General features: G+C 47.5%; 1 protein-coding gene across 1 annotated transcript; it reads left to right on the top strand.

Moving 5' to 3' along the window:
- LOC137331730 (tumor necrosis factor ligand superfamily member 10-like) lies at positions 1-26741 on the top strand. The gene is given in 7 exon segments (XM_067995717.1): positions 1-42; positions 44-167; positions 21703-21797; positions 21902-21947; positions 24546-24665; positions 26300-26632; positions 26635-26741. Coding segments are annotated over 7 exon segments (867 nt in total).
- Positions 26742-26970: the final 229 nt, after the last annotated feature.

Below are 26970 nucleotides of genomic sequence, written 5' to 3'. Positions count from 1 at the left end.
ATGGGCACTGTGAACAGTTCGATTACTGCCCAGAGACTCAGTTAATGTGCTCGGCTCTCTGCTCTTACTGCAGTGTCTCTGTATCGCTGTCACTTCCTTATACTTTTCCAGCGAGTTAAAGCAGGGAGGGGGCAAACTGATTTATCCCGAATCTCTTCCCTGTTCCTGTTGGCTTCTCTAAAAGTTGCTCAGCGTCAAATTCAGCTTCGTTTTATTTAATTTAATGGAACCCTCATTAATATAAGAATTGCAGTGCAAAAAAAAGTTATGCGTTTTTTAGAGGCAAAAGAAATGCATTTTTAAATACAAAAAAATGTGCATTTTTATAAAATGCAAGAAAAGTTACCCATTTTTTAAAATGCGAAATAAAAAAGCATTTGCAAACCTCTAAAAAAAATTCTAATAGCGTGTTTGGGAATGGGAGCGAGATATTTAATTGCGATGTTTAGACTCTGTTGTTGCTCACTTGGTTTTCAGACCGGTTTTGTGTGTTGTCGCAGTGTGAAAAAGGGACACGGAAACCAATCCGTGTCAATCTCCCAAACTGCATGAAATTAAGGGTCAAAAAAAAAACTGCTCAGGGAAAGGTGGAAATGTCCCCCAGGTGTACCGCGTCTTGTCCTTCATCACTGGAGCCCAGCCTATCTCCCAGATCTTATAAGGAGTCTGACAACACCAGGTTATAATCCAACAGCTTTATTTGAAATCACAAGCTTTCGGAGCTTTGCTCCTTCGTCAAGTGAGTGTGGGATTCCATAAAGGCACAGCATATATAGTCAGAGAACAATGCCTGGTGATTACAGATAATCTTTCCAACTGCCCGTTATCAAGGCAATCAAAGGAGTTGAATAGTGTTCAGACAGAGAAACATTACATGCAAGACTACTGAATACACAAACGGTCAGAACACAAAATCGTCGAGCAGAAATTGATAGCCAAGTTCCGCACCCATGAGGACGACCTCAACCGGGATCTTGGGTTCATGTCACGCTATATGTAACCCCACCAGCGAAAAAAAGTTATCTGTTTTTAATACAACTGGTCATTCTCTCTCTTTCTCTGCCTTTCGGTTGTCTCTCTCTCTCTCTCTCTGTCTTTGTGTTCTGACCGTTTGTGTATTCAGTAGTCTTGTATGTAATGTTTCTCTGTCTGAACACTATTCAACTCCTTTGATTGCCTTGATAACGGGCAGTTGGAAAGATTATCTGTAATCACCAGGCATTGTTCTCTGACTATATATGCTGTACCTTTATGGAACCCTTCACTCACTCACCTGACGAAGGAGGAAGCCTCCGAAAGCTTGTGATTTCAAATAAAGCTGTTGGACTATAACCTGGTGTTGTAAGACTCCTTACATTTGTCCACCCCAGTCCATCACCGGCATCTCCACATCATGGCTACTCCCAGATCTTGAGCTAACTTTTGAAACGTTGGAAAGATTCCAGCTTGCAAACAAAACACAACCCGAGGCAATTTTCCCGCCCTTAAATGGACTGTCAACACATATTTTGTTCTTTTATTTCCAGGCAATTCTAAACTTAGCAAATTTCTTGTTGGGAGGAGGGGGCTGTTGCTCAGTTGGGTCTTGTGAGGAAGAGGGAGGATGTGTTTTTGGGTAGTTGTGTGTATGGGATCTCTCCCCCACAGCTCTTGTCTCCTTTCACCTCCTGTTGGATTAACTGTTATTTTGAGCGGGGAGCGAACATGAGACCGATGAGGTGGATTTTGCTCGCTAGCTGTGTGGGGTGAGCGTTGGGCTGTGGTTTTTTTTTAAGCAGGCTGTCTTTGTGCATTATCTTTAAGGGCTAAACAAGGTGTGTGAAGGTAACATCCATTCACTACCAGAGGCAGTTCAACCCTCACCAGGCTGGTGTGTAACCGGACACAAGATGATGCTGCAAGTTTTGAATTTGAAGGGGGGCAATCTTTCAACTTGTGCCGATGCCAAGAAAGATGGAGGGAGGGGCGAGGGAGAGTGGGGTCGGGTGTGTGTGGGGGGGATGATGCATGAGGTTGGGTGGGAATGAATGGGCCTTTCTCTTATATTCCTAAGGAGGGTAAGCAGGGTGGTGGGGGGGGATGTTTTTCAATCAAAGGGTAATAGAGTGGTGGATTTAGTCACCAGGGAAGGACATTGAAGTGGGCAATATCTCTGGGGTCAAGAGGCAACTGGATGTGTATCTGGAGAGAGAAGAAAGAATTTAGCGCAGAGCGAGGACCCACAGCAGCAATGAGATCAGGACCAGAGAATCTGTTGTGAGGGGCTGCTACATTCCGTGTGTGTGTTAAACAGCTGTACAGATCACTGCACCGGCAAAACACAAAGTAGACTCCCGATTTCTGCAAAAGTCGACATTACACGGTAGCAGTGTCAATGTGTCAGCTGTGGTTCAGTGGGTAATGTTCTTGACTCTGAGTCAGAAGGTTGTGGGTTCAAGTCCCACTTCCAGAGACTTGAGCACAAAATCCAGGCTGACCCTCCCAGTGCCAGTACTGAGGGAGTGCTGCACTGTCAGCGGTGCTCTCTGTCTTTCAGATGAGATGTTAAACTGAGGCCCTGTCTGCCCTCTCAGGTGGACATAAAAGATCCCACGGCCACTATTTTGAAGAAGAGCAGGGGAGTTCTCCCTGGTGTCCTGGGGCCATTATTTATTCCCTCAACCAACATCACTAAAAACAGATTATCTGGTCATTATCACATTGCTGTTTGTGGGATCTTGCTGTGCGCAAATTGGCTGCCCTATTTCCTACATTACAACAGTGACTACACTTCAAAAAGAACTTCATTGGCTGTAAAGCGCTTTGGGGCGTCCTGAGGCCGTGAAAGTCGCTGCATAAACTATGAGGACAGGTTGCATAGACTGGGCTTGTATTCCCTCGAGTGTAGAAGATTAAGGGGGTGATCTAATTGAGGCGTTTAAGATGATTAAAGGATTTGATAGGGTAGATAGAGAGAAACTATTTCCTCTGGTGGGGGGAGTCCAGAACAAGGGGGGCATAACCTTAAAATTAGAGCCAGGCCGTTCAGGGGTGATGTCAGGAAGCATTTCTTCACACAAAGGGTAGTGGGAAATCTGGAACTCTCTCCCCCAAAAAAGCTGTTGAGGCTGGGGGTCAATTGAAAATTTCAAAATTGAGATTTATAGATTTTTGTTAGGTAAGGGTATTATGGGTTACGGAACCAAGGCGGGTAAATGGAGTTGTGATACAGATCAGCCATGATCTAATTGAATGGCAGAACAGGCTCGAGGGGCTGAATGGCCTCCCCCTGTTCCTGAAGTTCCTAAATACTAGTCTTTCTTTTTTACCTGTTGCAGCTCATGGCAATAAAAGGAGAAGGCGTAAATCGCCAGCAGTAACCCCATGGGTATTTGAAAGGTTGTACCTTTCGGATTCGATGGGTGCAGACATGATTTGGTTAAAATTTGCAGGGTTGGGGGAATAAAATGAAGTTTTAGGGTTGAGCTGGTATATTGGAGCCTGCAGCTCCTCCAACAGTGTCCGATCCTGGCAGGGGATCAGTTCAAGGGCATTCCCTATTTTCTTTTAATTTCCTTGTAGAATGATATAAACAACTGGGGGAAAAAAAGTTTGAATTCTGTCAAATTCATTCGAATGCAAACAAGGAAACACTCTGAACTTTTGTGGCCTGTGCCCATTTAGGGAGCCAATTTGACAGAAGTTCCCTGATGTTTCATTGAGTCAACCGGGCTGCGTACACCAGCAAAGTCCTAGGCTTGATAACGGGCCTGTGGGAACGGGGTGCTGTCACTCCCCGCTGCTTTGGGCTGTCCTGGAATCTCCATGAATTGAAGATTAATCTCCAGGACACTGCTGCGAGCAAAACTCAAGGAGAAAAACCACAAGGGCATTAAAAAAAATTGTGTTTTGTTTTCATTTTCTTTGAACACTTTCATTTATTAAGTTATAAAAATATCAGAGAGGGAAAAGAAAACCCGTCTGTTTGACTGAAGGTCAAGAATCATCCAATCGGGTAACGGAGATTCCGCTCGCTTCCCGATTGGTGTGAAAATGGGGTGCGCGGCGAGGATTGGCATGTCTGGCGACCAATGGCGGGAGCATGGGGAGGGGGGCGGTGAGGCGGTTGGAGGGGAGAGGTCATGTGATGAAGCCTCCAGGAATAAATCCAATTCAGAGATGGCCACTCTACCTGGGCTCTCCTCATCATTATTGAAACGCCCTTGTCCTGAGTGTGTATACCTGTGCGTCGGATTGAGGGCAGGATTGGTGTTGGATGTGATTTTGTCTCCTGGCTATTTTTTTTTCCTCCTTGGACCCAGGCTTACTGAGCTGAATCCCTTCCTCAAAAGGCAACTGGATAAGTACTTGAAAGGAAAAAATTTGCAGGGCTACAGGGATAGGGCGGTGGAGTGGGACGAGCTGAATTGCTCTTGCAGAGAGCTGGCACGGACTCGATGGGCGGAATGGCCTCCGTCTATGCTGTAACCTTTCTATGATTCTATGAATTGTAGCATCAGTACCACGGCCTTGACTGAGATCAGTTATAAAATAGACCAGGCATAGAACCTGCAAGTTCCAGGAGATAACATTAATAGCGATCAGAGAGGGCATTTTCTTTTATTCATTCTCGGGATGTGGGCGTCGCTGGCAAGGCCGACATTTATTGCCCATCCCTAGTTGCCCCTTGAGAAGGTGGTGGTGAGCCGCCTTCTTGAACCACTGCAGTCCGTGTGGTGAAGGTTCTCCCACAGTGCTGTTAGGTTGGGGTTTCCAGGATTTTGACCCAGCGACGAAGGAGGACCGGCCAATATATCCTTGGATATCCTCTCCGCATCCAGTCTGTCTATCCCGACAGGGCTAGACAGACTGGATGCAGGGAGGATGTTTCCCCTGGCTGGGGGGTCCAGAACGAGGGGTCACAGTCTCAGGATACGGAGTAGGACATTTAGGACTGAGATGAGGAGAAATTTCTTCACTCAGAGGGTGGTGAACCTGTGGAATTCTCTACCACAGGAGGCTGTGGAGGCCAAGTCACTGAATATATTTAAGAAGGAGCTAGATAGATTTCTAGACACAAAAGGCATTAAGGGGTATGGGGAGAGAGCGGGAATATGGTATTGAGATAGATGATCAGCCATGATCATATTGAATGGCGGAGCAGGCTTGAAGGGCTGAACTCTGCTCCTACTTTCTATGTTTCTCTATAAGTCCAATTCAGGATGGTGGGTGACTCAGAGGGGAACGTGGAGGTGATAGTGTTCCAATTCCACCTGCTGCCCTTGTCCTTCTAGGTGGTGGAGGTCGTGGGTTTGAGAGAAGCTGTCGAAGAAGTCTTGGTGAGGGAGGTACATGAGGTGGCACTGACTTCAGGACTTTCCAAAGCGCTTCACAGTCAATGAAGAACTTTCTGAAGTGTAGTTGTAATGTAGGAAACATGGCAATCAATTTGTGCACAGCAAGATCCCACAAACAGCAATGAGATAATGACCAGATAATCTGTTTTAGTGATGTTGGTTGAGGGATAAATATTGGCCAGGAAGAACTCCTCTGCTCTTCTTTGAAATAGTGCCATGGGATCTTTTATGTCCACTCGAGGGCGCAGACAGGGCCTCGGCTTAACGTCTCATCCAAAAGACAGCACCTCCGACAGTGCAGCACTCCCTCAGTACTGGCACTGGGAATGTCGGCCTGGATTATAGACTCAAGTCTCTGGAGTTGGACTTGAACCCACAACCTTCTGACTCAGAGAGAGTGCTGCCCACTGAGCCATGGCTGACACCTAGATTGCAAGTATTTGCATGTTGGTCTTCAGCTAATTTTTCAGAACTTTCTACAATCCAGCCCCATTAAAAAAGTTTTCCCTCCCAACGTCAAGGGCAACAGTCTGAGGCCTGTCACTCCCAAAGAGCTGATAGGGCAGCACAAACTAGTGTTCCAACAGTTTACCCCCCCCAGCTGCTACAATAGCATAGTGTAGGGGACTGTTGCTCCCACCAGAGCTGAGAGGCCTTGTCATTCCTACACCTCCCTCCCCCAACGGGAACGCAGTACAGCCAGGAGCCTATCACCCCCCCCCATCTCTCCTCCCCCGTGGGTGGGGGGAGGGGGATGAAGCAGAGCAGTCCAGGCCTGAAACTCCCACCAAAGCCTGGAGCTGTAGTACACACTAGGCCCATCACTGCCATACCTTCTCCCCTAGACTCCTCCATTGCTTCTGTCAAGGGATCTTCACGATCGTCTTGTCAGGGACCACGACCCATGAAATGTGCGTCCAATGCTCCCTCACTGTATACGTCTCACACACACACACACACACACACACAAACCTCATTTAATTTTCTGTTGTAAAAAGGAACCTGAGGTGATTTCCTCCAGAAAACAGAAAGATTCCCCATTGAATAGATTGAAGAAGTGGTTGATTGTAGAATTGAATGAAGCTTTTCTTCGTGTTCATCAGCACGATACAGGGAAATTTCCTTCATTTACAGCCAGCTGTCTTTTCGGCCTATATTTTCAACCTGGAATTATAAATGAGGGACTTAGGCATAGGGAGTACAAAGGAACAGGAGGAGGCCATTCAGCCCCTTGAGCCTGTTCCACCGTTTGATTAAATCATGGCTGATCGGTACCTCAAATCTAGGACAAGGGGACAAGGATTCAGGCTTTAGATGGGATAAGAACATAAGAACATAAGAAATTGGAGCAGGAGTAGGCCAATCGGCCCCTCGAGCCTGCTCCGCCATTCAATAAGATCATGGCTGATCTGATCCCAACCACAAATCTAAATAAAGGCGAATCCACAGTTAAGAGGCGCTTTAACAGAGGGAGGGGGTGGACGCATGGAACAGCCAACTCTGGGAGGCAGTGGAAGCGGAGGGGATTATCAAGCGGAGGGCCAGATGTTGGGGAGCTACGGTCGGCCTCAGTGTCCGTAGGTTAGGGACTGCGTTCAGTTCTGGGCGCCGTACCTCAGGAAGGATGTATTGGCCTTGGAGGGGGTGCAGCGCAGATTGACCAGAATGATACTGGGGCTAAAAGGGTTAAATTACGAGGACGGGTTGCATAGACTGGGCTTGTATTCCCTCGAATATAGAAGATTAAGGGGTGATCTAATCGAGGTGTTTAAGATAATGAAAGGATTCGATAGGGTAGATAGAGAGAAACTATTTCCTCTGGTGGGATGGAGTCCAGAACAAGGGGGCATAACCTTAAAATTAGAGCCAGGCCGTTCAGGGGTCAAATCAGGAAGCACTTCTTCGCACAAAGGGTAGTGGAAATCTGGAACTTTCTCTCCCAAAAGGCTGTGGATGCTGAGGGTCAATTGGAGCTTTCAAGACTGAGCGATAGATTTATTGTTGGGTAAGGGTATCGAGGGATATGGAGCAAAGGCGGGTAAATGGAGTTGAGGTACAGATCAGCCATGATCGGACTGCATGGCGGAACAGGCTCGATGGGCTGAATGGCCTCCTCCAGTTCCGATGAAACAAACCAGGGATCTGGATCCTAAAGATTGTCTGGCATCTTGACTGGAGGAGGGGGTGTGATCCTGCATTCACCCCAACATCAACACACAGTTAGACGCTCGTTTCAGCAGGGATCCTGGCTGATTTGTTTCACGTTACCTCCCTTCCCCTCCCCTCCCCTCCCTAACTTAGGTACATTGTAATACCTTACGACCAGCCTAGACAAGGTTAGCTAACTCAGCACGCAACAGGAACTGAGCCAGACTTTTATGACTTACAGCTTTCACCAGCTAGAATAACAAGCCCACAAAGAGAACTATGTTTTGCAACAAATGGTTGGCATGGCTTCATATTGCAGACTAATATGGGTTTGGGAGGAGGTGGCCATCGCTGTATGGGGGAAGTGTCCTTGTCTCTTCAAGAGGCAGACAGAATAAACTGCTCTGGTTGAGAGTGAGGTTTGGAAGTGGTCCAGCCTTGTGGCGCAACACAGCTGAAATCCAATTTGCCTCAGACTGAATCAGCTCACCCAGTCTGCTCTCGGTTCTCAAACTCCTGGCCGGCCTCCCACCATCCACCCTCCGTAAACTTGAGTTCATCCAGCTGCCCCGTATCCTAACTCGCACCGAGTCCCGTTCTCCCATCACCCCCTGTGCTGGCAGGCCTACATTGGCTCCCTGTCCGGGAAGGTCTCGGTTTTAAAATTCTCATCCTTGTTTTTCAAATCCCTCCATGGCCCTCGCCCCCCCTTCCCTATCTCTGTAACCTCCTCCAGCCCTACAACCCTCCGAGATCTCTGCTCTCCTCTAATTCTGGCCCTTTATGCATCCCCGATTTTAATTGCTCCATCATTGGGTGCCTTCAGTTGTCCAGACCCTAAGCTCTGGAATTCCCTCCCTAAACCTCTCTTTCTCCTCCTTTAAGACGCTCTTTGACCAAGCTTTTGGCCACATGTCCCAATATTTTTTTTATTTATTCATGGGACTATGGACATCATTGGCAAGGCCAGCATTTATTGCCCATTCTTAATTGCAGTGAGCCACCTTCATACACTGAGTGGCTTGCTAGGCCATTTCAGAGGGCAGTTAAGAATCAACCACATTGCTGTGGGTCTGGAGTCACATATAGGCCCAGACTGGGTAAGGACAGCAGGTTTCCTTCCCTAAAGGGCATTAGTGAACCAGATGGGTTTTTACAACAATCCAGTAGTTTCATGTCACCATTACTGATACTAACTTTTTATTCCAGATTTTATTTAATTAACTGAATTTAAATTCCCCAGCTGCTGTGGCAGGATTTGAACTCATGTCTCTGGATTATTAGTTTAGGCCTCTAGATTACCAGTCCAGTAATGTAACCACTATGCTACCCTACCCGGTATCCCATTTACGTTGCTCGGTGTCAAATTTAGTTTGATAATCGCTCCTGTGAAGCGCCTTGGGATGTTTTACTATGTTAAAGGCGCTATATAAATGCAAGTTGCTGTTATGTTGTGTGATGGAGCTTCTTCACTGGAGCAGTGGAGCCAGGGGCAGGTGCACTGCTGTCCGCACCAAGTGGTAAGAGAGAGGATGTTTGGGGTCACGAACCGGTCATTGGGCCTGAGACCGTCCCTTCCAAGAGCTGCTCCTTGTGTTCACGTTCCAGGTTCCTTAGCGATGTGCTGTGTTAGTCTAACAACCTCCTCGCGTAAACGGGATGTGTTGATCTTGCTGCCTTGTAACCTGCTGCCTCATTTGCCTTAACGTGATGTTGGTCGTACTGGACTGTCAAACAAATGCAAGTTGGGGCCTCCAGCTCTCTCTCCCTCTCCCTCTCTGACCCTTTCTCTCTCTCTCTCACTCGCTTCCTTTCCCTCTCTCTCTCTCTCTTTCTTTCCTTCTCTCTCTCTCCCTCTTTCCCTCTCTATCTCACTCTCTCTCTCCCCCTCTCACTCTCTCTCTTTGCTTCCCTCTTGCTCTCTCTCTCCCTCTGTCTCTCTCTCTTTCTCTCCTTATTCCTCACTTTCTTTTTCTTTCCCTTTCCCTCTCACACTCTTTCTCTCTTATTTTTAATTTCTCTCTCTTGTTCTCTCTCCCTTTCTCCTTTTCACTTTTTCTCGCCCTCTCTTTCTTTCAAGACAGTGGCCCCTCTTAAATATCAGATTGCCCGTTCACCGCTGTTTGATAGCAGGGAGACGACCCGTCCGACTTTTGGAGCGTGGGAAGGACCAGGACTTGCTGATGGCTGCCTGTTAATTTTGAGAAATGAAAAACCGGATAGAAAAAGTCCTGTTTTCGGTGGCTGCTGTTAAATTGAAGTACACGCGTGCTCTGATCTAATACGTTTTGCACGCTCAGGATCACACCTGTTTCATGAGTGCCTTGAGTTAACACCCCCCATTTCTCTTTCCTGTTTGGATTCCATGACCCAACCTCCCCCCACCCCCACTCCTCTCGTGAAACACCCTGGGACATTGCGGGAAAACCATAATAAAAAGCCGCCTTGAAAAAATTCACATTTTTTTTATTTCACCCCTTTTGAGATTGGGTGGAGTTTTTCTATACATATAGAGAAAAGCAGCCTCCAATTCCGCAGTTTGTTCTGACTGGCCTTTGTTAGGAATGCTGTGGGAAAAATCTGTCTGGTCGCTGAACTTTGGACAGAGAGGTTTGTTCTGCTGCCTGAAGCCGTCCCTTTGGGTTGCCCACTGTCTGCTTTCTGGCCTTGCTTCGTTTGAGTGGGCTGCACGAAACGGTCAAAAATGTAAACCAGACATGGAAGCCTTGTGCTGTTTTGTAAGGTTCTCCCATTCCTCCTCCCTCCCTCTCCCCCCCACCTCCCCCCCACCGACTTCTCTCTCTGCCTCGTGACATAGGAGCTGTTTAACTGCAAAGGTTTTCGATGGATTTCCATCAGTGCCTCGAGCTGCACGGACGCTCGGGGACAAAAGAAAACGTGGAGCTGGGGCCTAACTCGAGGGCCCGGGGAAGGCCGACACCAACAATAACTTACCGAAACACCTTTAACAAAGTAAAAACGTTCCCAAGGGGCTTCACAGGAGCAATTATCAAACAAAATTTGGTACCGAACCACATAAAGTGATATTAGCGCAGGAGACCAAATCTTAACTTCCTGGTTTTCTTTGAGGGTGTGACAAAGCAGCTCGATAGCGGGGGAGGCAGTGGGTGTGGTGTACTTGGATTTGAGTAAGGCCTTTGATACCGTTCCTCTGGTGAGGCTGGTACTGAAAATAAAGAAAGCGGGAATCAGGGGAAATATTTTACAATGGATACGTGATTGGTTGACTGATCGAACCCAAAGGGTAGGGGTACAGGGATTGTCTCCAGTCCGGGATGATGTTACCAGTGGGGTCCCACTGGGGTCTGTTTTGGAACCTCTTCTGTTTAATATCTTCACAAGTGTTCTGGAGCGAGGAGTCAAAAGCACCGTGGCTAGATTTGCAGGTGATACAACGCTAATGAAGGTGGTAGACTCCGAAACTGAAGAGGATAAGCCGCAGGAGGATTTGAATATACTTGTGAATTGGGCAGGCAGGTGGCAGATGGAAAGAAAATAAAGTGCATGGAAAGTGAAAGAGATTTAGAACGAGCGATAAGTGTTTGGAATAATCCACCGAGCAAAGTTACCCAGACATAAACATTGGGTGGGGGGCTTTAAAGTACAGTTAGATTCCATAATGGGAGGGTTAATGTACCAGAGGGAGGGGCTTCAATGGGAGGGTTAATGTACCAGAGGGAGGGGCTTCGATGGGAGGGTTAATGTACCAGAGGGAGGGGCTTCGATGGGAGGGTTAATGTACCAGAGGGAGGGGCTTCGATGGGAGGGTTAATGTACCCGAGGGAGGGGCTTCAATGGGAGGGTTAATGTACCAGAGGGAGGGGCTTTGATGGGAGGGTTAATGTACCAGAGGGAGGGGCTTCGCTGGGACAGTTAATGTACCAGAGGGAGGGGGTTCGATTGGAGGGTTAATGTACCAGAGGGAGGGGGTTCGATTGGAGGGTTAATGTACCAGAGGGAGGGGCTTTGATGGGAGGGTTAATGTACCAGAGGGAGGGGCTTTGATGGGAGGGTTAATGTACCAGAGGGAGGGGCTTCGATGGGAGGGTTAATGTACCCGAGGGAGGGGCTTTGATGGGAGGGTTAATGTACCAGAGGGAGGGGCTTCGATGGGAGGGTTAATGTACCAGAGGGAGGGGCTTTGATGGGAGGGTTAATGTACCCGAGGGAGGGGCTTCGATGGGAGGGTTAATGTACCAGAGGGAGGGGCTTTGATGGGAGGGTTAATGTACCCGAGGGAGGGGCTTTGATGGGAGGGTTAATGTACCAGAGGGAGGGGCTTCGATGGGAGGGTTAATGTACCAGAGGGAGGGGCTTTGATGGGAGGGTTAATGTACCCGAGGGAGGGGCTTTGATGGGAGGGTTAATGTACCAGAGGGAGGGGCTTCGATGGGAGGGTTAATGTACCAGAGGGAGGGGCTTTGATGGGAGGGTTAATGTACCAGAGGGAGGGGCTTCGATGGGAGTGTTAATGTACCAGAGGGAGGGGGTTCGATGGGAGGGTTAATGTACCAGAGGGAGGGGGTTCGATGGGAGGGTTAATGTACCCGAGGGAGGGGCTTTGATGGGAGGGTTAATGTACCAGAGGGAGGGGCTTCGATGGGAGGGTTAATGTACCAGAGGGAGGGGCTTCGATGGGAGGGTTAATGTATCAGAGGGAGGGGCTTTGATGGGAGGGTTAATGTACCAGAGGGAGGGGCTTTGATGGGAGTGTTAATGTACCAGAGGGAGGGGGTTCGATGGGAGGGTTAATGTACCCGAGGGAGGGGCTTTGATGGGAGGGTTAATGTACCCGAGGGAGGGGCTTCGATGCGAGAGTTAATGTACCAGAGGGAGGGGGTATGATGGGAGTGTTAATGTACCAGAGGGAGGGGCTTCAATGTGAGTTAATGTACTAGAGGGAGGGGCTTCGATGGGAGAGTTAATGTCCCAGAGGGAGGGGCTTCGATGGGAGGGTTAATGTACCAGAGGGAGGGGCTTTCCTCATCTTTAACTCGTCTTTTATGTTTTGATGAAAAGTCTAATTCTGTCTGGATAATACACAGACTAGTGTGCGGTACACAGCGGCTGGAGTGTCCCAGGTGGAGCGTAAGCAGCTCCACCCTATTCTATTCTGCAGGAAACCTGTCTGGATTCAACCCTTCATGGAACTGACCTTTGACCAGGTTTGGTCTGGAGCGTGAGGCCACCCTCAGTGCGGTAGACTTGTCGCCCGATCTCACTGCCGTATTCGTTATCATCGGTTTGTCTGCAGCAACAAAGGATTTGAAAAATCCAGAGTCTTGGGTTGTAAAAACGCAGCAAAGTTTCCTGGATTACCTGAGGTCCGTTTGAACTAGAGTGGGACTCCAGCCACTCTAAAGGACAAGATATGGACACTTCATTTTTTTTTAAACAGAAACAGAATCAACTCAACGGGGGAAAAGCAAATGACAGATATACGACCAAACCTGCACTGCCTCCTGGTGTCTCAGTGAGTGTCGGTAAGGAATAATTAATCTAAACTAATAATATCCTTGGGAAATTTTCACTGTTTACCCTTGACCAAAGGAAGATTTTACATCATTTTTTTTTGTTGTTGGGGCTAAAAGGTTAAATGATGAGGACCCATTACACAGACTAGGCTTGTATTCCCCTCAAGTTTAGAAAATTAAGGGGTTATGTAAGTGAGATTTTTATGATGATTTCAGGATTCGATAGGGGAGACAGAGAGACTATTTCCTCTGGTCGGGGTGGGTGGGGGAATCCAGAACAAGGGGGCATAAGCTTAACATTTTTTTTTATTCGTTCATGGGATGTGGGCATCGCTGGCGAGGCCGGCATTTATTGCCCATCCCTAATTGCCCTTGAGAAGGTGGTGGTGAGCCGCCTTCTTGAACTGCTGCAGTCCGTGTGGTGAAGGTTCTCCCACAGTGCTGTTAGGAAGGGAGTTCCAGGATTTTGACCCAGTCTGGCAGCTGTGTCCTTCAGGACTCGGCCAGCTCGGTCAGTAGTGGTGCTACTGAGCCACTCTTGGTGATGGACATTGAAGACCCCCACCCAGAGTACATTCTGTGCCCTTGCTACCCTCAGTGCTTCCTCCAACTGGTGTTCAACATGGAGGAGGACTGTTTCATCAGCTGAGGGAGGGCGGTAGATGGTAATCAGCAGGAGGTTTCCTTGCCCATGTTTGACCTGTGCCATGAGATTTCATGCGGTCCAGAGTCAATGTTGAGGACTCCCAGGGCCACTCCCTCCTGACTGTATATCACTGTACCGCCACCTCTGGTCGGTCTGTCTTGCCGGTGGGTCAGGACATACCCAGGGATGGTGATGGCAGAATCTGGGACATTGGCTGAAAGATATGATTCTGTGAGTATGGCTATGTCAGGCTGCTGCTTGACGAGTCTGTGGGACAGCTCTCCCAATTTTGGCACAAGTCCCCAGATGTTAGTGAGGAGGACTTTGCAGGGTTGACTGGGCTTGGTGTTTTGCCGTTGTCGTGTCCGGTGGTCCGTCTGGTTTTATTCTTATTATGACTTTTTTTAGCAAGATTTTACAACTGAGTGGCTTGCTAGGCCATTTCAGAGGGCAATTAAGAATCAACCACATTGCTGTGGGTCTGGAGTCACATATAGGCCAGACCGGGTAAGGACAGCAGGTTTCCTTCCCTGAAGGACATTAGTGAACCAGATGGGTTTTTACGACAATCTGGTAGTTTCATGGCCACCATTTCTGATACTAGTATTTTAATTCCAGATTTTATTTAATTAATTGAATTTAAATTCCCCAGCTGCCGTGGCGGGATTTGAACTCATGACTCTGGATTATTAATCCTGGCTCCTCAATTACTAGTACCAGTAACATAACCACTCTGCTACCGTACCCTGAGCTAGGCCGTTCAGGGGTGATGTCAGGAAGCACTTCTTCACACGAAGGGGAGTGGGAATCTGGAACTCTCTCCCCCAAAAAAACTGGTGAGGGTCATTTGGAGCTTTCAAAACTGAGATCGATAGATTTTTGTTGGGTAAGGGTATTAAGGGTTACGGAACCAAGGTGGGTAGGTGGAGTTAAAAAACAGATCAGCCATGATCTATTTGAATGACGGAACAGGCTCGAGGGCCTGAATGGCCTCCTCCTGTTGCTATGTTCCTATGTAGCAGTCTCCTGTCAATCTCCATGTGCCTGACTGAGCTCTGAGAGGTGGGATGGAGATATGGTGAAGGGTGGGGACGGGAGGGGGGAGATTTCCTGTGTGTCTCCTGAGTAATAAGGTCTATTTATGAAGAACAAGTTGCTCCTCGACATTGGGGCAGACCAAACACAGACTGGGTGATCGCTTTGCTGAACACCTCCGTTCTGTCCATAAGCCTGACCCTGTCCTGCCGGTCACTTGCCGTTTTAATTCCCCGTCCCACTCCCACTCTGACCTCTCTGTCCTCGGCCTCCTGCACTGTTCCAATGAAGCTCAACATGAGCTTGAGCAACAGCCCCTCATCTTTTGATTAGACACTTTACAACCTTCCGGACTCAACACTGATTTCAATAACCTCAGATCATAACCACTGCTCCCATTTTTTTCGGTCAGCAGGTGCTGGGAATGGTTCCGCTGCTGCCATTTACAGCTCCTCCTGATCAATCACTTGTTTCTTTACCTGTCCCATTCCCACCCTCCCTGCCTCGCACCATCATCCCTTTTGTCATTTAATCACTCCTGCCCTCCACCCTATCACCTTCCCTTTTGTTCTTTCCTCCCCTCCCTCCCCTCTTTCTCTGACTCTGTACTTGCTTAAAAATTTTAACTCTTTAACATCTTCCAGTTCTGACGAAGGGTCTTCGACCTGAAACGTTAACTCTGTTTCTCTCTCCACAGACGCTGCCTCACTTGCTGAGCTGCTCCAGCATTTTCTGTTTTTATTTCAGATTTTGCTTTTGAACAAGTTACTGTTTCTTTACGCATAAACATCCCTGATTTTAATCGCTCCACCATTGGCAGCCGTGCCTTCTGCTGCCTCGGCCCTGAGCTCTGGAATTTCCTCCCTAAACCTCTCCCTCTCTCTCTCCTCCTTTAAGTTGCTCCTTGAAACCTACCTCTTTGACCGAGCTTTTGGTCACCTGTCCTAAGATCTCCTTATGTGGCTCGGTGTCAAATTTTGTCTGATAATCGCTCCTGTGAAGCGCCCTGGGATGTTTTACTACGTTAAAGGCGCGATATAAATGCAAGTGGTTGCTGTTGTAATTCAGACGCCTGGACTAATAATCCACAGAACGTGAGTTCAAATCCCACTGTGGGCAGTTTGAGAATTTGAATTCAGTTTAAAACATAAAATCTGATGTGAATAAAAGTGACCATGAAGCTGTTGGATTGTCGTAAAAACCCAACTGGTTCACTAATGTCCCTTTAGGGAAGGAAACCTGCCGTCCTTACCCGGTCTGGGCCTATACGTGACTCCAGTACCACCCAGGGCTCTGGCAGGGCGGCTGCCAATTTGCCTCACTGCGTGTTGCTGACGGGGTGACCAGGATCGGACTCGGCTGTGATGCCCACTGTGGTGGAATGGCCGGTTGACATGCACTGCTTTAAGCTTGCAAGTGAACAATGGCCACATTATCAAGGCGACGACCCATGATATTGCATCCCAGCGAGGAGCCACTGCCTTCAAGAGAGGTTTTGATGAGGGGTAAAACAATAAGATCTATTAATGTATCAGTGACGAGTAGGAAGTCAGAAACTGGGTGATATCATCTTTGCAAGTCTCGGGAATTGCTTATTGTAAATAGATTAACAGCTGCAAAGAAGAGGGAAATTGATAAATCGATATTCACATAGAATTACATAGAATGAACAGTACTGAAACAGGCCATTCGGCCCAACTGGTCCATGCCGGTGTTTATGCTCCACATGAGCCTCCTCTTCATCTCACCCTATAGCATATCCTTCTATCCCTCTCTCCCTCATGTGTTTATCCAGCTTCCCCTTAAAGGCATCTACACTATTCACCTCAACTACTCCTTGTGGTAGTGAGTTCCACATTCTCACCACTCTCTGGGTAAAGAAGTTTCTCCTGAATTCCCTATTGGATTTATTAGTGACTGTCTTATATTTATGGCCCCTAGTTCTGGTCCCCCCCACAAGTGGAAACATCCTCTCTAGGTTTACCCTATCAAATCCTTTCATAATTTTAAAAACCTCTATCAGGTCACCCCTCGGTCTTCCCTTTTCTAGAAACGCACTATCTAATGATCCCAGCTGGAAGTGCGCACTGGGTGATGTCTGGATCGGATTCAGCCGTGAAGCCACCACGGTTGAATATCCCTGCAACACTCACTGTCCAGCTGATTCCAAGAAATTGTAACCCGGTAAGAAATGGGCCCCTTCAGGAGAAGGACAAGTGGGGAAATAAATTCAGAGCAACTTAAACTTTAAGGGGAAACTCGATCAGTACACTAGGGAGAAAGGAATAGAAGGATATGCTGATAGGGTGAGATGAAGTAGGGAGGGAGGAGGCTCGTGTGGAGCATAAACACCGGGATAGACCTGTTGGGCCGAATGGCCTGTTTCAGTGCTGTAAATTCTGTGTAATCCTATGTAAATATTCTGCTCAGACTGTAACGAGCTGGGCATAAAAGCAATACTGTCATCTCTATAAAGCCTGTCTTAATTACCAACAGTGCTTGTGGCAGCTAAATTTCACCAAACACTGAAAATGTACTGTGTGTGGTTATTCTGGGCTCTTTACAAAAGCATTCTAATGGGTGTTCAGACTGAGTCACAGACAAAACACAACAGCACTTAATTCTCACCACCAGTCACTTCCTGTTCTCCTCAGCGAATTGCTAGCTGTTTAACTTTGAGCAGAGCTGGGGTGAAAAGCAAAGAGATGGTTTTACTTGTTTTGTTGAGGATACAAACAAGGGAATTTGGAGAGTGCTTGTCTACTCTCAGCAGGATGAAGAAAGAACTTGCATTTATATAGCGCCTTTCGCAGCCTCAGGACGTCCCAAAGCACTTTATAGCCAACAAAGTACTGTTGTAATGTAGGGAACACAGCGACCAATTTGTGCACAGCAAGATCCCACAAATAGCAATGTGATCATGACCAGATAATCTGTATTTTTTTGTGAAGTTGGTTGAGGGATAAATATTGGCCCAGGACACGGGGGACAACTCCCCTGCTCTTCTTCAAAATGATGTGGAGATGCCGGTGATGGACTGGAGTTGACAATTGTAAACAATTTTACAACACCAAGTTATAGTCCAACAAATTTATTTTAAATTTCACAAGCTTTTGGAGGCTTCCTCCTTCCTCAGGTAAATGTTGTGGAAATGAAATCTTCGAATCCTTCGCATTTATAAATCACAGAACAATGCCTGGTGACTACTGCCCGTTGCCAAGGCAATCACAGTGAGCAGACAGAGAGGTGTCACCTACAAGGCCACCGAATATACAAACCCCCCCAAAAAAAAGGAGAGAGAGGCAGAGACATAGAGACATCCGGAAGGAAGACAGCAAATGACCCGTTATATTAAAAACAGATAACATTTGTTCGCTGGTGGGGTTACGTGTAGCGTGACATGAACCCAAGATCCCGGTTGAGGTCGTCCTCATGGGTGCGGAACTTGGCTATCAATTTCTGCTCGACGATTTTGCATTGTCGTGTGTCTCGAAGGCCGCCTTGGAGTATGCTTACCCGAAGGTCGGTGGCTGAATGTCCTTGACTGCTGAAGTGTTCCCCAACTGGGAGGAACACTTCAAAATAGTGGCCGTGGGAATCTTTGATGTCCACCTGAGAGGGCAGACGGAGCCCTCGATTTAAAATCTCATCCGAAAGACGGCATCTACCGACAGTGCAGCACTCTCTCAGTACCGGCACTGGGGAGTGTCAGTCCAGATTTTGTGCTCAAGTTTCTGGAGTGGGGCTCAGAACCCGCGACCTTTCTGACTCAGAGGCAAGAGTTGCTACCCACTGAGACAAGGCTGATATGTATTTCACCACGTGAGGAGAGGGTCACTTCGACTACAAGAGGCGAAACTATTGCCGCCTTGGGTCGCCAACCCTCCCGGGATTATCCTGGAGTCTCCAGGAATTAAAGATTAATCTCCTGGACACTAATGCAAGCAACCCTGGGGGAGAGAAATGATAGGGGCATTAAATAAATAAATATGGGAGATGGGAACGAATGCTGTTCGATTGATGGTCAGGAATCATCCAATCGGGGAACAAAGAGCCTGTTCGCTTTTCGATTGGTGTGAGAAGGCCTTGTCGGGAACCAATGGTGGGAGGGGTGGAGGGGGGAGGCGCAGTTGTAATATGTCCAACCAGAGTGGGCAGCCCTATGGGCGCCATGGCAATAAAAGATGGCTGCCTGTCACCCACCTTCCTACTTCTATCCTGCTCGTGCTTCAAGATTATTCTTTTTGGACTTCTATTTAATTGCTCCCCACCCTTCCGTGGTGCCTTGCTTATTGTGGCCATTCCTCAAGTGTGAGCCTAGACAGTTAGTGCCAATGGCCTATTCGACTGCAGTGGCAGGAGGGAACATCTCCCCCCGGTCCTATGGTTCTATGGTGGTGTGCTATACTGTGCCAGGCAACCAAAGTGAGCCCTTGAGAGTATCAATACGCCTCTCTCATTGACCTCAAGGATTTGCTTGATTTCCTGACTCGGCTCATCCCATTGGAGAGATATTTATAGCACCGTAAACACACAGGGATTTTTTTTTTTTGTCCTTACCCGTTGGGTTAAATGGTAAATTAGGCCTTTCGTCACGTGTGGAATCTAAGGCAGGCCGGCAAACAGGCACGGGCCTTATTGAACTGGGTTAGCAAAGCCTTTCTCAGGCTACGCATATTCGAGTGGTGCCAATTAGGCCAACACCTGGGTGGCTGACAGTGGCCAGGTCCCAGGTGTGAAAGTCCCAGTCACAAGCTGTACCCCTGAGGCTCCATCGCAAGACAGATTCCCATGGTTAAGAAAGGCAGACTTGTACTTATACAGTCCCCTTATCACATCCGCCAGAAACAACACTAACTTGCATTTATATAGCGCCTTGGTTTGCCCAACACCCTTTATGAGGGCAGCCCCCTTTAATGGGACATTGAGTTCTTTGTGTCCTGGGCCAATATTTATCCTTCAACCAACACCTGAAAACAGATGATCTGGCCATTGCTGCTTGTGGGATCTTGCTGTGCACAAATTGGCTGCCACCTTGCCTACATCACAACAGTGACTACACTTCAAAAAGTACTTCAATGGTTGTAAAGCGCTTTGAGACGTCCTGAGGTCATGAAAGGCGCGATGTAAATATAAGTCTTTCTTTCGATGAGCGATCGAGAAGTTTATTATGAAACCCGATCTCTGATGTGGTAGCCCTGATGAGTCAAGACCTGGTCAGCGGGTCTAACCTGTGGCTCTACACAGATGGTGCCGAGTTGCAGCTGTAGTCTGGAATTGCCCTGTCGATAGCAAAAACAAAGAAAGAACTTGCATTTCTACAGCGCCTTTCATGACCTCGGGACATCCCAAAGCATTTTACTGTCAATGAAGTACTTCCTGAAGTGTAATCACTGTTGTAATGTAGGAAACGTGGCAGCCAATTTGCTCACCGCACAGTCCCACAAACAACAATGTGATAATGACCAGGTATTCTGTTTTACTGATGTTGGTTGAGGGATAAATAGTGGTTCAGGACACCGGGGAGAACTCCCCTGCTCTACTCCGAAATAGTGGCCGTGGGATCTTTTAAGTCCACCTTGGTTTAACATCTCATCCGGAAGATGTCACCTCTGACAGTGCAGCACTCCCTCAGTACTGGACTGGGAATGTCAGCCTGGATTATGGGCTCAAGTCTGTGGAATGGGACTTGAACCCACCACCTTCTTCAAAACAACAGCAGACATCCTAACGTTTAAAACTCTGCTTGCGAGACACTCAGTAAAAAATACCATTGGACCCAGCACAGTGATCCAGAGATATGGACCTTTGCTCTGTGTTTCTGTGTAAACATGGGTTGCTTTTGTGAAGGCCCATGGTGCAGGACACCAACAAGGACCTAATATAATAGGAGAGAAGATGAGTTAAGTCAGAAAGTAACAACTGGATGCCACTAGGCCTGGGTTTTGAGAGTCTGTAGATTGTAGATATACAATCACAGCATGTGGTATTCAAGACCATAGGAACATAGGAACAGGAGGAGGCCATTCAGCCCTTCGAGCCTGTTCCGCCATACAGTTAGATCAGGGCTGATCTGTATCTTAACTCCATCTACCCACCTTGGTTCTGTAACCCTTAATATCCTCACCCAACAAAAATCTATCAATCTCAGTTTTGAAATTGTCTATCGACCCCCAGCCTCAACAGCTTTTTGGGGGAGAGAGTTCCAGATTTCCACTCCCCTTTATGTGATGAAGTGCTTCCTCTAAGGGAATCAAGGGATATGGGGATCGGGTGGGAAAGTGGAGTTGAGGTCGAAGATCAGCCATGATCTGATTGAATGGCGGAGCAGGCTCGAGGGGCCGTATGGCCTGCTCCTGCTCCTATTTCTTATGTTCTTATCACCCCTGAACGGCCCAGCTCTAATTTTAAGGTTATGCCCCCTTGTGCTGGACTCCCCCCTCCAGAGGAAATAATTTCTCTCTCTATCTACCCTGTCAAATCCTTTAATCATCTTAAACACCTCAATTAGATCACCCCTTAATCTTCTATACTCGAGGGAATACAAACCTAATCTATGCAACCTGTACTCATAACTTAACCCTTTTAGCCCCTTTGCTTTGTTTTACTAGAGGGGAACTTGCGGGTGGTGTTGTTCCCATGCACCTTCTGCCCTTGTCCTTCTAGGTGGTAGAGGTCGTGGGTTTGGGAGGTGCTGTCGAAGAAGCCTTGGTGAGTTGCTGCAGTGCATCCTGTGGATGGTACACACTGCAGCCACTGTGCACCGGTGGTGAAGGGAGTGAATGTTTAGGGTGGTGGATGTGCTGCCAATCAAGCGGACTGCTTTGTCCTGGATGGTGTTCATGAATATGTATATCTACATATATATGTATATAATATAACCACTAACAGATCAAATTGCTTTACACAGAGTGGTGAGAATGTGGAACTTGCTGTCACATGGAGTGAAGGGAAGAGAGAAGAGGAAAGAACAAAAGGGAATTTCCCCCTTTCCCTGGCTCTGTACTCGCTCAAAAACGTTAACTCTTTTAACGTCTTCCAGTTCTGATGAAAGGTTTTCGACCTGAGACGTCAACTCTGATACTTTCTCCACAGATGCTGCCTGTGGAGTTTTTTGAACAGGTGACCAAAAATTTGGTAAATGAGCTGGGTTTTAAGGAGCATCTTAAAGGCGAAGAGGTTCATATGGAGGAAAAATACATTGTTAAAAGCTTACGTTTTTTTGTTAAATCCCTTTACAGACTATATCCAATCGATATGAACGGGACATGTCTGTAATTGTGAAAGGTAAGGACATTTTGTATCTTTTGACTGTGCTATCTTCCTTAGAAAAGTGTTAAACTTGATAGTTCTGCTTCTGTTGTGGTGCGTGAGTTTGGAAATAAATCTGTGTGTCGGGTTAGACAGAGGCTGCTGTCCTTGTCTGTGAACCAGAAGAGTTCTAGACCCAGGAGTCAAAGACTTAACAAGTTTATTGCGTAAACCGTGGCTCACGCCTCCGAATAAGAAGGGTGTGGGTTCGAGCCCCACTCCAGAGACTTGACACTCCCAGTGCAGTACTGGGGGAGTGCTGCACTGTCGGAGGTGCCGTCTTTTGGATGAGACGTTAAACCGAGGCCCTCTCTGCCCTCTGAGGTGGACGTAAAAGATCCCATGACACTATTTCGAAGAAGAGCAGGGGGCGTTCTCCACGGAGTCCTGACCAATATTTATCCCTCAACCAACACCTAAAAACAGACGATCTGGTCATTATCACATTGGCTGTTTGTGGGACCTCGCTAAGTGCAAATTGGATGCTGCAGTTGGTTACACTGGATACATTTCAGAAACTAATTCATTGGATGTAAGTTGCGTTTAGATATCTTGACAATGTGATAAAGCTTTATGTAAATGCAAGTTCTTTCTAAGAGCATTGCCATAGTAACGCCAATGTTGCATATTGATCCAAACGTTAAGGATTCGAGAATAAATTCTCAAACTGCTGTTGTGGGATTTGAGATTACGTTTGCTGGGATTACTGGTCCATTAACATAACCACTACACCACTGTACCTTCTCGCAATGTATGCATGCCTAGAGACTCATTTATCATTTAGTACACTCATAATAGGGCACCATTCCATGCTTTGCTTAACCTGAACACCAGCAGCTCCTGCTGGGCCTCAGGACCACGGAATACAGATGATCAGAGAGCCTGGAACGGCTTTGAGCTGATGCAAAGTGCATGAAGTAATGTCCTTAGAAAGATATAAAAAAAGGGGTGAGATTGTAAGGTGAGGTCAGAAGGTGAAACAGAAGGAAGCAGTCTAGAAAGTTGAACTTAACGATTGTAACATGTGATCTTCTACAGCAATGCATCGCCGAGTGTTCCTTTAAGAAAGAAAGAACTTGCATTGCTATAGTGCCTTTCACAATCTTAGGATGTCCCAAAGTGCTTTACAGCCCATGAAGTATCAGTATCTCAGATACATGGCCCACGACTGAATATTTGTCCAGAGTTGAAGCTTTGCCTGGAGCTAAAGCATTGGGTGCAACAGGTGAATGAGGACATCTTTGTAATCTTACCACCTCAGCCCACTTCTTCATCTTACAGCCTATTGTCATTGGACACACCCTCCACCACCGGCACACTGTGGCTGCAGTGTGTACCATCCGCAGGATGCACTGCAGCAACTCGCCAAGGCTTCTTCGACAGCACCTCCCAAACCCGCGACCTCCACCATTTAGAAGGACAAGGGCAGCAGGTGCATGGGAACACCATCACCTCTAAGTTCCCCTCCGAGTCACACACCATCCCGACTTGGAAATATATCGGCCGTTCCCTCATCGTCGCTGGGTCAAAATTCTGGAACTCCCTACCTAACAGCACTATGGGAGAACCTTCACCACACGGACTGCAGCGGTTCAAGAAGGCGGCGGCTCACCACCACCTTCTCAAGGGACAACTAGGGATGGGCATCAAATGCCAGCCTTGCCAGCGTCACGCACATCCTGAGGATGAATTTTTAAAAATGTTGTTCTTCACCCCTCCCTGCTGCAGAGGGAGTCCCAGGTTCCACCCCCAATCTGTGCTGAATCTGATCTCAACTAGAGCACTGATTAAAAATGTTCTAGAGTTGGGCTGGGGATAGGGTTGCCAATCCTCCAGGATTGCCCTGGAGTCTCCAGGAATTGAAGGTTAATCTCCTGGACACTGTTGGGAGTAAAAACCTGGGAGAGAAATCAAAGGGGCATTAAAAAAATGCTAGTTTTTAAAAAAAAAATCCTTTGAACGCTTTTATTAATTAGTTATAAAAATATCGGACACGGGGAAAATAGGCTGTTTGAGAGTCAAGAATGATCCAATTGGGTAAAGAAGAGCCTGTTCGCTTTCTGATTGGCTGTAGGGGAGGGCGGGGCATCCCGGGTTTGGACGTGTCAGGTGGCCAATGGCGGGAGTGTGGGGGGGGGGTGGGGGCGGGGCGGTTGGAGGCTGGAGGTCATGTGATGACACCTCCTGGAATACGTCCAACCAGAGTTGGCGGCCCCCAGCAAGGGGGGAGGGCAAATCAGCCGCGGTTCCTGCACCTGATCACTATCCAGCGGCCCCTGCTGGAAAGTGCATTGTGTGGATGTCGTTGAGGACAGGATTGGGGTAGGGTGTGACGCCATCTGTTGCCGAATAGTCTGCCGATGTTCGCATGTGCAGAATGGTCACTGGGGTGAAGTTTTGGAAGTGCTTGTGGAGCTGTGACCCAGCAAGGAGTCTTCGGGAGAAAAGGAGGGGGAAACTGGAAGGAAAGAGATGAGGGATTGAAGGTGGGAAGAAGAGAGAGGGAGGGATGGAGATGAATTGGACACTGGTCTATCTCCGAGCTAACGTGTGAATTCTTTCTGCTCCTTTTAGGTGAAATGTCTCATTTCCTTCCATATCTGACTCAGTCAGGATCTGGTGCACAGCCAACTGTACAAAAAATAGCAGCTCATCGAACTGGGGGCTACAGGAGAAACTCAAACCTAAAGGAAGGTGAGCTACAGACGCTCAGAGGCACTTCGCCAGTAACATCGGGTACCCTGACCTCTCACCGTAACTTTGGTGTAAACAACCGTTTCACGGGAATTTACAGCAATCTCCCACTGAAATTACGGCAGGAGATGGGTGAACCCTCGATAGACACACACACTCAGAGACACAGACATACACACACACACACACACACACATTGTCAGTATTATATTCTCCAGGGAGGGTCTCCTGCCCAAGACAATCCCATGGAATTTCTGGGCTGTTCTATGCCAGTAGTGTATTATTGTGCATCCAGATTTGATTTTTTGGTTACAATTTAATGCAAGGGGTACAGAAGCAACCAGGTACACTGAGGGAGAGATCTGTAACGGGACTGGTGGCCATATTTGCTTCTCTCTCCCAGTCTACACTATAAAGTGGTGAGTTCTTCAGCCAGTAGGAAGTGAAGTCCAGACTTCAGCCTTAGACCTGAGCATAAGCAAAGTGGTAAAATAAATGGGAATTTATCGAGTACGGTTGGTACAGGGCCCGAGGCCTACAAGTACATGTTGGAAAGAGTAGGAGAGAAGGTGAGATAAGTCAGGAAGTGGTGATCGGATAACGACACCACGTTTGGGATTTGAAAGATTGGGGGTGAAAGGGAAGAGTGCGGGAGGTGAGCGGTGAAGAGTAGGAGGCGGTATGAGGAGTCTCGATTGAAACAGAAGAGAAGATACAGGGATGAGGAAGAGTGCGTCGGAGGCTGTATTTGAGGCATAGGAGGGACAAAGGTGTCTTGTGTCAGAGGTGGGCTCACCATAGTATTAACGAAATGGAGAGATAACAGCCTGGAAATTACTGTTGGGGTTATGAGCAGATGAACATTTAACCAATTCTTGGGACATTTTAGTTTAACAGAGTCACTAAAATAAAGAACTTGCATTTATATAGCGCCTTTCATGATCTCGGGATGTCCCAAAGTGCTTTAGAGCCAATGAAGTACTTTTGAAATGTAGTCACTGTTGTAGAAAAGACAGCAGCCAATTTATGCACAGCAAGATCCCACAAACAACAATGAGATAAACAATCAGATAATCTGTTTTAGCGATGTTGGTTGAGAGATAAATATTGGTCCAGTGGAGATGAACTCTTCTACTCTGCTTTGAAATAGTGGCCGTGGGATCTTTTACGTCCATCTGAGAGGGCAGACGAGGCCTCGGTTTAACATCTCAACCGAAAGACGGCACCTCTGACAGTGCAGCACTCCCTCAGTACTGGCACTGGGAGTGTCGGCCTGGATTTTGTGCTCAAGTCTCTAGAGTGGGACTTGAACCCACGACCTTCAATGGCTCAGAGGCAAGGGTGCTACCCACTGAGTCACGGCTGACAAACTCAGTTAAGCTAGACTGAGTAATGCCTCTTAAAATAGGAGGCAGGAGAATGATCTGCATTGAGCTGTTGATATGACCAACAGTAAGTTCTAGGCTAAGAAAAGTTACAACAGAGGTTGGAGGCTGGAGGGGAGAGAAGGGTTAGCTCGTGAGTGAGAAGATTATTATCTGTTCCATCCTGGGTAATAGAACTCACCTCTGCTGTTTGATCTTTGGCCCACGCAAATCTCTGTTGCTCATACTTTTTCCATATTAACGTTGCAGGTCTAATGTCAAAAAAAGTTTATGGGCAGAAGAAACAGACTTGGGAGCCAGAGAGAGGCCTGGCGGTTTTTCACGGCATGGCCTACAAGGGCGGAAAACTGATCGCCCCAAAAACCAGACACTATTACATCTACGGCCACACTTACTTCCGGCATCGCAAAACCGGAGACTCCAGTCCAGACGGCTCACTGTCTCACTCCAGAAACAAACAGACGGTCCAGTATATCTACAAGACCACCGCCTCTCCCGAACCCATCCTCTTAATGAAGAACACCAGGACAGCATGCTGGGCTAAGGACGTGGAGTACGGGCTGCACTCCATTTACCAGGGCGGGTGTTTGAACTCAAATACCACAACAGAATAATTGTGACTGTCAGCAACGTCAGTTTGATAGATATGGATGGAGGATCCAGTTTTTTTGGAGCGTTCCTCATCGGTTAGATAGCTGGGGAAAGACAACGACAGCGACAGTAGAATGTATGGATGCTCTTGCCCATTGGACTCATTTCACTTGTGACCTCGGTCGCAAGGAGGCTGCAAGGGGAAGGTCAACGTGACTTTGCAAATTCTCACTCCCAGATTGAAGACACTGTGCTACTAAACTGATCCCTAAGTCCTTAGAAGGATTCAAAAGAGAGCTGAGGACTGCAGAGTCCAGCTCCAGATACGT

This window comes from Heptranchias perlo, chromosome 13 (assembly GCF_035084215.1).
Source record: "Heptranchias perlo isolate sHepPer1 chromosome 13, sHepPer1.hap1, whole genome shotgun sequence".
In the NCBI taxonomy this organism is placed as follows: domain Eukaryota; kingdom Metazoa; phylum Chordata; class Chondrichthyes; order Hexanchiformes; family Hexanchidae; genus Heptranchias; species Heptranchias perlo.
This window is presented reverse-complemented; position numbering and strand designations above follow the sequence as displayed.